Source organism: Trichosurus vulpecula, chromosome 2 (genome assembly GCF_011100635.1).
Source record: "Trichosurus vulpecula isolate mTriVul1 chromosome 2, mTriVul1.pri, whole genome shotgun sequence".
Taxonomy (NCBI): Eukaryota; Metazoa; Chordata; class Mammalia; order Diprotodontia; family Phalangeridae; genus Trichosurus; species Trichosurus vulpecula.
In genome coordinates, this window is record NC_050574.1 from 382172960 (window position 1) to 382186311 (window position 13352).

Consider the following 13352-nt stretch of genomic DNA (forward strand, 5'->3'; position numbering starts at 1 on the left):
ATATCAGTGCAGATGATATACACAGACCGCATTGAAAAAATAAAATGGCTGAATTTAGTGGAAAACAGAATGGCAGATTATTTTCAGAACAATTTAGTTCTTTACTATATTTCTCTTATTTCCCATGTCAATTCTCCACTAATGGTTACATTTAACTTTTGCTCTACATAAATTGCTTTTATAAACACCAATTAATGTTACATGCAGAATTATAATATTCATTATGTCATGGGACATTTGGGAACAAAGCTTATCATTATACGTTTCTGGAATATGAAAGAGTGCTACCCACTGCTTCCCTAAATGTAACGTCTAAAGGCAAAATTATCTATCTTTTAGACAAAAATATAGCTAAAACTATGGCTGGCCTTTTGTATGGTTCCATTCAACTAAAAATGTATAAAAACTATTTTTAAAGAAAAACATTCGATTAATATTAAAGCTTGTTTCTGGCTTTGAAATATATAATATATAATTTTCCCATTGCTTGTTTTAATAAGAATGTACAGTCTTTATGTTAATTTTTTAATGTAAGAAAATGGGTACTCAATATCTAAATCCTCACATTAACGAAGTATACATTAAAACATTTTTGTGATCTTCCCATAAATCCATTTCTGAAAAAGGCAGACAACTTGAATAGTTATTAAGAGCTGCAAAAATAAAGATAATTTATTTTTAATTATCAATTTGTCTCTTGATGTGGAAATGCTGACATTAACAAAAATTTCTTAAAAACTCATTAGAAAGTAATAAAAGCAACTAACATTTCTGTTGTTTTAAGCATGAAAATTTACTAAGGCCACATGAATAGAAGCATATTTCACTTCTTATTCAACAAAAATAAACACGTTCACATCCCAATGGTATTTAGGATTCTGTATTAAAGAAAAAAAAAGAACAGAAAAAACATTAACTGCCATGTAAATATTTCAGAATTAAAACTTTATTTGGAGATCTTGTGTTCCTTGAATGGATAAGAACATTAATTTAAAAACACAAGACAAAACACCCTCAAAATTAGAAATTTAACTTTAATGTTAACACATACTCAAGACTGTATTTAGATTTTTAAAAAACTGTAATTGATTTTTAAAAATAATACTTAAAAATGTTCAAAAACCGAGCATAATAATTAAACTTGTGATATATAATCCTACAGTCCAAAAAGATACTTCATTAATGCATTATTCCAGATGAAATTAATCTGATTAATAATTATGCAGGCAATAATAATTTCCAGAAGGTATCTTCTTTTTGACAATAAAAGTATGTAATCTTTCCCCAAGTATTGAAGATTTGAGTTATAACACATTATAGAAGAAACACTAATAAACACCAAAGCCTCTGGAATTGTTTTTAAAAAAAGATACTATATTTCCCAATTTTATCTTTCTGATGCACAGCTTTCCTCTCTCAAGTAAAAGTAAAGATGGCAATAGTTGAATTTCCTAATTTTAAAAAAAAATCAGTAAGGATAAAACAAGATATAATTATAAACATTGTTTTAGATTTTTAAAATGACTTGGAATAGCTCTTCATATGGTAGTAAAAGACAAAGTTTCATATAAGATTAAGAAGTGTACAAATTTGCCTACATTTTTCACAAAAAGGTATTCTATGTATTATATAATAAAAGAAATTGCAATACTAATATTTTCTCTCCACTGGTCTGGAATATGAGTAAATATAGTTAAGAAAGGTGTAGTATAATCTTGCTCTACTAGAGCAACAACAGATCCTTTTCTAGACAAGGGAGTTTCTTCCCCCTACCTGCCAAAAAGAATACACTTTTAAAACTCTGAAATTTAATTTATATTATCTTTACAAGGATTAATTCAATACTTTCATATTATTCCACTCCACCCTGACAAAAATTAATTTTGGACCTCGGCCCCATTTTTAACAAGGTTTTTTTTTTACATCTTTCCACTATTATTACTACCATTTGAAAAGGATAACCCCCTAAAGCATAGAATTTTAACACAAATCACAAAAAATAGGTGGACAGAAAATACATATGTGCGTGTATATATATATATTATATATGCCATTCTGGAAAAATGTAGTCTGGTGCTTTTCCCCCAACTTTGAATTATAACATATATGTTATTTTAAAATACAGAGTCTACCTACTTTACGGTATTTGATATCTATGTGCATATTCCAACTTTTTGTTCAAAAGTACAATTAGTATTATAATGAAAAATTAGTGCCATGTGTATGATGTTCCTTTTTATCCTAACTATCTGGTTCAGTATTTCAAGTTCTACTACATTACATCTTAAAAAACATAAATAGTGTAAACTATGAGAAACACAAAACTTTGAAAATCCATTCAAATGTTCTTTGTATTTGAGTGCTACAGTTTACATTACAACATAGTGGAGTACTGTTTTATTACAATTACTGAAGCTATTGTAAACTGTTAAATCCTCCTATTAAGCAGTACATTTTAATTTCTGAAGCCTTCTTTAGCAATTAACCACTGTTAATAATGGTACTGACTGGTAGTTTCTCAGCTTCATATCAATTCAGGTATTACTATTACTACATTGACCTTTGCTTCATTAAAATTTTGCACAAGAATAGTATAATAATAAAAAAACCAATTCCACATGACTATAAGATATAAAAATCTTTCTATTAAATGCCAGGATAACTCATGAAAATTGAGATTTATACTTATTATTGCTAAAGGATACTAAAACCTAAATCAATACAACAAAATACTAAATCCACTTCTTCCCTATAAACTTAACTTCAAGAACATGACAAATATTTAAGAATGTGACAAGTATTTAATGGAGCTTCAACAGAATATATGAGTGTTCAATATGATCAAAACAAGAAGTCGGTTATAGTATTCTGCTAATTTCAACTCACTGTTAGCAGCCAAGATTTGAAAATTATAGTGACATCATGGAATGAAGAACTATACATACGATAAAGATAAGATAAAATTCCAAAGTTAATAAATTTAAATTATTCTGCTATTAGATCCCAGACCATAGTACTTTGTTTTTCAGAAGTCTATTTAGAACTCTATCTTCTAACATGAATTAGTTTCATTCATCTTTAAATCCAAGAAGCTCCAACCTTTATTTTTCACCATTTTTGTCTCTTACCACTTGTTTGAATCTTTAGGTTGAACTTCTTAAATATTCTGGAAATAACTTCCAGTTTCTAAACAGATGAGTCTCTAAATTGTTAATTGTGTGTTTGTTCATGACTCCAAAGACTAAATGCAGTTTTAAATGTCCTATGACAAAGCTTACACATATATTGCCTTTTAAATGTGATTGCTGAAAGGGGTGGGGCATGATAAAAGAGTGTGTCTGATTCTTGGGGAACAAATAGTTTCTCAGTAGTAGATGGACTCTCAGACAAACCAGTAGGGCTATCAGGCTCTAAAGGCTGAATTTTGGGCAATGGTGGAGGCAGAGGTGGTGGTGATGGGGAGTGAGCTGGTGGGCATGACTCAGGCTCTTTACGTACAGATTCTTCTGCATTCTGGGACATGTGAGACTGGAAATGGCTCCAGAGACGAAAGTTAGTACGAAAAGCTTTGTTGCATACATGACAAATAAATGGTTTCACAGAGCACAAAAGCTCCTGGTGACGCTCTAACTGTTTATGCACAGTAAACATTTTCCCACACTTTTCACATGGCCATACACCAGAGTCTTTATTACACACTGCCTCTTTTGAAGCTAAATTAGTTCCAGATGCATCATCTTGAGTATCTTCTATAGGCTCTTCCTTGATCTGAATTTTAAGTTGTTTAGAAACACTTAGGTCTTCAGGAAGACATGAAGAGTCTTCTGAATCAAAATTAATTTGTTCTGAAGAATCACTGAATACTCCATCTTCTTTTGTGGTAATAAGATGATTTACTTTATTAGGCTCAGACTGGGGCTGCAGTTTTGAAGTACTAGTTACATCGCCGTTGTGGTCAACAACAGGAAGAGAAAAGTTTTCTGGTGGAGCCATGGTATTCTGATTATGAACTTCAACTTGATGGCGCCAAATACTAAAAGAAGATTTAAAAGTACGCATACATTCAAGACAAGTCAGTTTTTTATACTCACATTTACTTTCATGCTCATGCTTCAGTTCCGGGGAAAAGAATCTAAGGCTGCAATAAGGGCAAACTGTAGCATTTCTGCATAATCGTTCATGGTTTCCTTGTTCTAAAAGAGACGAGAGCTTAGCATTGCAGAGGTGGCACTGGTAAGCCTCCTTTTCAATTGAACTTTCATGAGGAACATGTTCTTTTTGTTTGGTAATTTTATTTACTCCTAGTGGTTTTTCTCCTGGGTGCATTTTTATGTGTTGTTTAAACTGAGAAAGAAAACGGTATGCTTTCCCACAATAAGTACAAATGTATGCTCCTTTGGCTCTGGATCTTAAGTTCCTTTTGATGACTTGCTGTGCTTGTGAACTGGTTTGTCCCTGAAAACCTGATTTGCCACGCCTTAATTTAATAATTAGGGCTTTTTTAATTTCTCTCTCTCTGACTATGTCAATCAATTTTCTTTGGAATTTCTCATCCAAGATAGCATGTGAACTAGAAGCTGGTGATGGATTCTTCACAATTCCATGTTGTGTCTGACAATGTGTCCAGACTTTGAAGTTTGTATGAAATCGTTTGTGACAAATATCACAAGCATAAGGTTTTTCTGGGTTATGATACATATTAACATGACGATGAAGACCTGCTGTAGACCTAAAAATTTTAAGGCAATGCTTGCATTTAAATTTTCTATTTGGTCTAGTTTCTTCCAACTCACTAAATTCATCTTTACTAAAATCTGAATCTGGGAACTCAGCATCTAGGTGAGTAGGGCTTGAGTTTTCTTCAAAATTATCCTCTGATCCAAGAGAACCATGCTCATTTACCTTCAGTTTTTTAAATGGTAACCTTCGGTCAGCTTGAAATCTCCTTTTTACTACAACTCTACTTTGATGACTTTGATCATCTTCTATCTTAAAAGAAAAGTTTTTATTGACTGCCGCAGCTGCATCTCCTATAGTGACCCTGATTATTTCAGAAGGGTCTGAAAGTGGACTGCTAGGCTCAGTTTTTATTCGTACCTCTGTAACAGGTGAGGCCATCTCCCTTTCTGATGACTGAGAGGCACTGAAGGACCTAAGGCGATGTGGGTGTATGACCTGTGTCTGGTCAACTAGTACTGTTTTTTCAGTAGACTCTTTCAAAGATGACTTTTGGGATGCAGCACTAAATATATTCTCTGGTGCATCATTTGTTATTGAGGATGATCCTTGTGAAGTTTTCAAACTAACTGAAGAATACATAGGAACCTGACTATCCACTGATAGTGATCGTCGGAGAAGACTCTTAACAAGTGGGCCACTTCCGTCGATACTTTGGTTTCTAGGACCTGGTCCACTAGATGGGATCACTAATCCTAATTTTGAGTAGTACAGTAAATTTCTATCTTCCCCTTGATTGCTTCCTTTGCCAGTTTCCTGTAACAGATACGGAGCCTCTGATGAGCTACAAAGAGATAAAACAGGTGGCTGTGGTTTTTTCAAAGACATTTCTATAGCTTTCTCTCTTAAAGGCTGACTACATATTCCTTGTTTATCATCTGAAGTTTCTCTGTCCTGTAGAGGTTTTGAAGGCAACAGTGTATTTCTTTTTACCAAACCACTTCTACACTGATCGTCTGAAGATGCAGGAGGCTCAATAAGCTTGGGGTAACCCAACGAACTTTCTTTTGGCCACCTTCCTTCACTTAATGACAAACTGTGAAGTGGTTCAATTGGTTTTGTGACATGTGGTCTATTAGTATTATTCTTGACTGCAATGCTAGGTGAAGGCTTTGAAGTATGGCTTAGGTCATGTTGAATTTGACTAGCATGCTTTCCCTGTACTTCAATTCTGCTTTGACAAACAATAACACTTCTTTTTTGAGAGCTACTTTCATCTCCTTCTTGAAATATCTTTTTCTTATTGGGACATGCTGGAAAAGAGATTTGAGGCGTCTTGGAAACAATGTTAGTAAGGAAAGAAATACCAAGACTGTAGCCAAGTTCTTGCACAGCAGCAAGGCTGCTTTTCTCTACAAATAAAGATGAAGAGTAAATATAATTTAATACATTATCAAAAGCATCTGGTTCACAGAAGTCAAGTTGAAATACTGTTTGGGACTCATTTTCTTTATTTGTGAATAAAGTCTGAAAATATTCACTGCTGGCAGCCAAGACGTTTTTATGAGCTCGAAATTTTTGGTCTCCCACTATTAGAAGAACATCACAGAGCTGTCCTTTGAGACGCTCTTCATTTAGAGCGCTTAGGAGAGAAATGGCATGTGCTGGATTTATATAATGCAGAAGTCCCTCCATTGTTTGGGTTTACCTGAAAAAAAAATTGTATGAACAATCTTAAATAACATTGAAAACACATGTACAAAATGTCATGTTTCTTGATGTGAATAAATTACATTCTAATTAATCACTAATACTGAAGAATTATTTAAAATAAAGGTTTAACAAGTATTTGCAGACAATCAGAGAGACTCCTTGAACTAAAAGAGGCATATCAATAAGGCTTTGATTGAATAAAATTCCTTTAAAAATACGCCCAATAATATTCTTCATGAATTTATCATAGTTAGAGGAGAAAACCTATCTAAATTAGAAAAAAAAGTCTGAACTATACCATTTAAGAAACATAGTTTTAATTGTCTTCTACAACAGTCCTACTATTCCTAACCCTCATCCTGGTATTGAGTTGACCCAAAGTTCTAAAAGGATATGGTTGTACCATGCAAAATGTACTATATGTGATTTTTTGGACAAATATAAAGAAGCTGGTCATTAGGTGACAAATTCTTTGGATCATGAAAAACAAACAAAGGTAAAATTGGCTCCAATCTTACACAAGTCCCATTTCCTTCTGCAATGATAGTGGCAAAGTTGAGGAAGATAAAGGGAAGGCGGATGAAGAATCAAAGGTTTTACAGGTCTATAAACAACCTATATTCTAAATGCTAAATTTATTTATTCAGGGACATACTAATAGTGGAACTGCTTCATAGCAACATCATTTTTTTTCTCTATAAATGAAACTCTATAAATGAAAGATAAATAGGGAGTTGCAGCTAAACGAAGAATGGTTCATAAGCTCTCCTACAAAAGCAGCAGATAAAAGTGATATGCAGAGTTGGCTTTATCATGTGGGTCCAAAGACTAGAAAATATAATTTTAGGGGAAATTTGATCATCTTGGTTTGCAGTACTCTTAATGAAAATAAGCAAAAAGTTTACTATGAGGATAACTACAGGTTCTGAGACATCTGTTCTGCTGAAGAAAAGGAAATAGAGAAATCCTGTGAAGAACTCAAATAAGACCCTCCAGTGACTTCAATACAAAGAAAACACAGGAGAGGAGGCAAAAAAAAAAAATACACTGTAAAACATGATTCAGATGAGCTCAGAGGTTGGACCTTGCAAGCACTCAGAAAAATCTCAAAAATGGAAACTGACTATATCCTTACAGACAGGAAATTATTTTTTAAACACATTTGGGTCAGTCTGGAGTAAGCTGTGGGTAGTCAAATTGTCAATGAACTAGATCAAATGTTAAAGTTAACAAAAAAAGCTAGGATAAAAATAAGATATTAAAATAGTTCCAATGTTAGCTATTTAAATTAGATGACACTGAAAACAGATAAAGGAATGTAAATCAATGTAAACTATCCCCATTTCCTATGGAAGTTGAATTGATATAAAGGAATCACCCCAATGAGGGCAGAAAAAAATCTGCTTTTAGATTCTAGGTACCGCAAGGGTAAGCACTTCATCTTATTTACTAAACTAAGCAATATAGCAGGGTTTAGCAATAAAGCTATAATTATAATTTTGCAATAATAATCTTGTTATCAATAATAATAATTTCATAATATAGTAATAGTGACACTGATTTAGTTATATAAATTCATTTTCAAAATCTTGTGGAGAAGTAAAGTGGAAGCACAAGTACTGACTCCAAATAGCAAGATGTAACGGAAAGAAAATTAAGCTTTCAGAGTCTGATGCAAAATCCAATTAAACTAAGATCAGCCTAGAACGTGAAACAATGTAAGTGGAATTTCTGTAACAATTCTGTCCACCAATAACCATATCTGAACTCTTATGTACTTTAAGAAGAAACAGAAATGGCACAAAGGAAAAAGAGGCCAAAAGCAGACAGACCAGATGAAATTAGGAGGTAGAGGTGCCACAATTTTGAAAGAATTTTGCAATCTATTTTCAAAATGTCTGAAAGAAAGGAAGACTATGGAAAGAAGACAAGAAAGTATCCATAACTAGCAAGCCACATGCCTAACTTCTTATCTCTACAAAATCTTGGTGAGAATACTTGATACGCCATCTTTTACATACCTCAACAAGTCATCCTTGATGAAAACGCAAAAAGGCAACACCCAAGCTTTTCCAAACTATATTCTATAGCAATCTAATCCAACAAGCATTTACCTTACTTATTTACTGCAAGGTACTTGTATTAGGTAGGATATCTTTTTCATCACAAAATTTAATAAAAGTCATAGAAAATACAGCATCTTATTATACTTAAGTATACACTATACTTATTTTTTGACTATAAATATAGCTTTAAATTTTTTCCTCTTAAATTATATAATATGAAATGTGTGAAAATTGTACAAAAGTTCATGATAGATGCAACGGTGAATTTCCTTTGACAATCCTCCCATTATTAATATCATGTGAGGTATAAGACAGAAAAAATGGTGAAGTCCTCCAGACGGTCATGTTTATGGAAGATGATAAGATGATTTTATCAAGTTCTATAACACTATTCTCCTAAATGGGATCAATAATCACTCAAGAATTTAGCTTAACTATCCCCAAAGCAAAAACCAAAAGAATATGTTATAGGAGCTGATGGCCCCATTATAAAGGCAAGATTAAGCCGTAATGGAGCAGCTAGATGGCTCAGTGGATCAAACAGTGGGCCTGAAGTCAGTGGATCAATCAATGGGCCTGAAGACCTAAGTTCAAATCCAAACTCAGAAAATTACTAGCTGGGCAAATCACTTAACTTTCATTTGTCTTAATCCATGGAGAAGGAAATGGCGAACCACTCTAGTATCTTTGCCAAGACAACCCCACTGACAGTACTGGTGTGCTATGGTCCAAAGGATCGTGAAGAGCTGGACTCAACTGAGCAACTTAACAAATAAGTCCTAGTAAAGCTCATGAGAGATTCCATGACAGTCCTGGCTTGAAAACTGTATACAGGCATCCAAACTTACTAGGTCATTAATATGGAAAATGAACATTTAATATTCAGCTTAAGTCTGCAACCTATTAAGAATATAGTATATGATAGATTACAGTACTGATTGGCCACAGCAGGATCTCTCCTTGTACCCAAAGCCTGGATACAAAGGTTTAATCTGTGCCCAGCCAGCCTAGTAGCCAATTCCTCCACCCAAGACATTAACACTGAGAACCCTAGTGCTATACAAAAGGAGACCAGACTCACCTTGAGAAATTCAGACCTGGACAGATGATCTCCCTGTAAGTTTTCACAGGCAACTGCCACTGAGGTACCAACACAGCTTTCCCACCTGTTCCTTATTACTTATAGGATAAAGGGTACCAGACCCTATACTGGATTGCTTGATGCCTTCTTGAGATCTATCTCATCACCACAGGGGATTTGTAACAAGAGGAAGAATCAATTCATCACTCAATCAATAAACATTTATTAAGTACCTACTATGTGCCAGGCAATGTGCTAAGCGCTAGTGATACAAAAAGAGGCAAAAAAAGACAATTCCCATCCTCAAGGAGCTCACAATCTAATGGGAGAGATAATATGTAAACACATGCACACGTATGTGTGTGTATATATGTCTATGTATGTATCATATATATACATATATATGTCTATGTCTATGTGTGTGTATAAGTATACACAGGATAAATAGAAAATAACAGAGGGAATGCACTAGAATTAGGGGAGTTGAGGAAAGCTTCCAGTAAAAGATGCGATTTTAGTTGGGACTTTAAGGAAGCCAGGAAGGTTAGTAGGTGGAATGGAGGAGTTAAAAGCTTTCCAGCCATGAGGGATAGCCAAAGAAAATGACCAGAGCCAAGAGATGAAATGTCTCATTTGTGAAACAGCCAGGAAGCCAATGTCTGTGGATCAGAGAAATAGGTACAGAGGATTGAAGTGGAAAAAAAACTATCCAAAATGATTCTGAAGACTATTACCACTGCTTTGGGAAAATAAAAATAAATCAAAAACAAACTTCTACTTAGTTAGAAGGCATCTAACACCTCCAACAGTTACTGACAAAATACCAAAGAATTTTGCCTACTGTCCAGACTATAACATGCAATGGACACAACACAGAGCTAGTCCATCTGTGTGTATGTGTGTGGGTATGTGTGTCTATCTTAAGACACTACAGATGGACAAGCTGGACTTAGATTGAGCAGGCAGAAAAGTATGTTCTAGAACATATCTGGAAAACTAGATGGCAATTTCAATAACTCCAAGTTTCTCTCTTTTTTTTAAACTCTAGTATTTTTTAAGTAATGTTATATGGCTACATGTAATGGAATATTAAAATTTTGATTCCTTAGAGCATGTGTCACAAAAAACAAAAACAGAGAGGTCCATAGCGAGCCCAAGATAAACTATGCACAAAGGAGAACAAAAGGTATTACTGGAGAGAAGTATGCCTAGAAAAAGAAGATGTGGCCAGTCAAATAAGTATAATAGACGGAAAGCATATGTACTCTCTTGGTACTATGTAATATCACACTACTGATGCTAAAAAATGGGAAGAGGATAATGGAGATAATATGTGCTTATACTACTTCTTACAGAAGTTTAACTGATATAAAAAAAAGACAATGAGGTATAAAAAGCACCCTAAATCTGACTCAGCCAGAAAATGTTTGATGTGCTTGCTGCACTGAAAGACATGTCAGTTAAGGATAATACTAGTTTAAAATTTGTTCTTAACAAAGAAATACAGTGGAAAATCATTAGCAGTATTGATTCAGGAAACAAAGAAGAGATGCAGAGGGGAAAATGACAGCAGAAAACCTGGAGTGAGGCTTGGATTAAATATATGCTTGGACTCATTTGTCTTGGTGGGAGAATGTTTTCTATTCTTACTTCTAGCCTCTCCTACCATCATCACTCAGTAACCTCTCCTCCTCTGAGGACCATTCAATCCATATTTATCCCCCAATCAAAATTCTGGTGGTTGTCCTCCAATCTCCAAGACATTCTCCTTCTTTACTCAATGAGTTAAATGCCTGAATCACAGTCTCTCTCCTCCCCAACTCCTGCATTCATACTGGGGGACTTCAATAGATAGATCAATTATAGGTAGATATTCCCCGAAATACCCTAATATCCCAGGTCCTAAACTTACTCACTTCCCATGACCTACTCCTCCACTCTACCACAGCTGCACACAAAAGATGGTATTCTTTGATCTTGCCAACCCCCACAAGTGCTCCATATCCATGTTCATGAATTCTAATTATCTATTCATAATCTGTTGTCATTCTACCTTTCCCTCTACCTAGCAACTCCAAACCCTGTTCTTCATTCTCATCCTGACCTCTAATCTCTTTACTCCTCACTTCTTTCTCCTGCACTAGCTACATTCTTCTCCTCCCATTCCTATCTTCCTTAACTTGACCCTTTGGCCAATTCAACTCTACACTGTCCTCTTCCCTTGAATCATTTGCTCCTTTAGCTTACCGAAGATCTTGTCCTGCTAAATCCCACCATCATCTGCCTTCCCTCCCGTTCACATGATGCTGAACAAAGCTGGAGAGAATCATGAAAATGTGCTGACTGGGTTTAAACTACAAATTTATGTTACATAATCTAAAATGGGCCATCACTGGGGCAAGGTAAGGACCCTAATCAATTCACTGTCCTACTTACCACAGCCTGTTTTTTCATCTGTCCTCAAGTTTCTGTCCAGATCTGATCTTTTCATCTGTCCTCAAGTTTCACATAGCTCCTCCTCCTACCACTTTATCAGTTGAGTACCTTCATGGCACATTTCACTGAAAAAAAGAGTCCATTCACTGAGAGTTCCCTCTTCTGTCCAACTGCTCACCTCACACCACTCTTCCATAACTATTGACTCCTTCACCTGTCTCACAGGAAGCAGCCATCTCCTTGCCAAGTTAACATGTCTATGCACAAGTGATTCCATTCTATCCTGTCTTTTCTAGCAGACTGTCCCCTGTCATCCCTACTCATATGTTGCTGTTGTTGTTCAGCTGTTTCAGTCATGTCTGACTCTTTGTGACCCGATTTGGAAATTTCTTGGCAGAGATCCTGGACTGGTTTTCCATTTCCTTCTCCAGCTCATTTGACTGATGAGCAAACTGAGGCAAATAGTTAAGTGATTTGCTCAGGGTTACAAAGATAATAAGTGTCTGAGGCTGGATTTGAGCTCAGGTCTTCCTGACTCTAGATCTGATGGTCTATCCACTGTACCACCTAGCTGCCCTACTCATGTACTTATCTTCGATTTCTGCCTGTCTACTGGCTGCTTCTTTATTGCCTACAGACACATCCATATCTCCCCCATCCTCAGAAATCCTTGCTTGATTTATCCATCCTTAATAGTGATCATCCTCTCTCTCTCCTCACTTATGTGGCTAAAATCCTCAAGAAGACAATCTCCAATAAGTGCCCTACTTCCTTTCCTCTCACTTTTTTCTTAACTATCTACAGTCTGCCTTCCAACTGCATTATTCAATCAAAACTGGTCTTTCCAAAATTAACAAATATCAATTGCCAAATTTAATGGCCTTTTTCTTTATCCTCATCCTTCTTGATCTCTCTGTAGCTGATGTTAATCACCCTCTTCAATTTAATACCCTTTTCTTGCTAGGTATTTTTGGCACTACTCTGTCCTCATTCTCCTCCTACTATTAGACTGCTCCTCAGTTTCCTGTTGATAGAGGGCACCCATGTGGTGCCCACTAAGTATAGCAAATCACATCTTCCACCACGAAATTGTCTGAAAAGTGCAAATAAAACAATTTGTCACTGCTTGATTATAAGAGGTATAAAAGAGCTCTCCAAAAAGCAGAGTCCAAATGGAAGAGGGATTCCCTATAGATGGTGAAATCTTATGACTCTTGGTGATGGCATGAAGCCTCAGAATACCACAAGGCTTCCTTAATGTGATTATGAGATGAGACTAACAATTAATAAAATGAAGGCCAAAGGAAGGCTACTGATAGACTAGATAATGGTACATGGTTGAATGAGTAGCCCGTTAAGTTAACAATTAGTATATATGC

General features: G+C 35.1%; 1 protein-coding gene across 3 annotated transcripts in view; it reads right to left on the reverse strand.

Annotated features, from left to right (window-relative positions):
* Positions 1-2046: 2046 nt before the first annotated feature.
* The window catches only part of ZBTB21 (zinc finger and BTB domain containing 21), a 57592-nt gene continuing 46286 nt past the window's right edge, over positions 2047-13352 (reverse strand). For all 3 annotated transcript variants that reach the window (XM_036745046.1, XM_036745045.1, XM_036745047.1), the window contains one exon: positions 2047-6385. In XM_036745046.1, coding sequence (XP_036600941.1) covers positions 3211-6372 — 3162 coding nt within the window. In that variant the 5' untranslated portion in view covers positions 6373-6385 and the 3' untranslated portion in view covers positions 2047-3210. The remainder of the gene's footprint in view (positions 6386-13352) is intronic.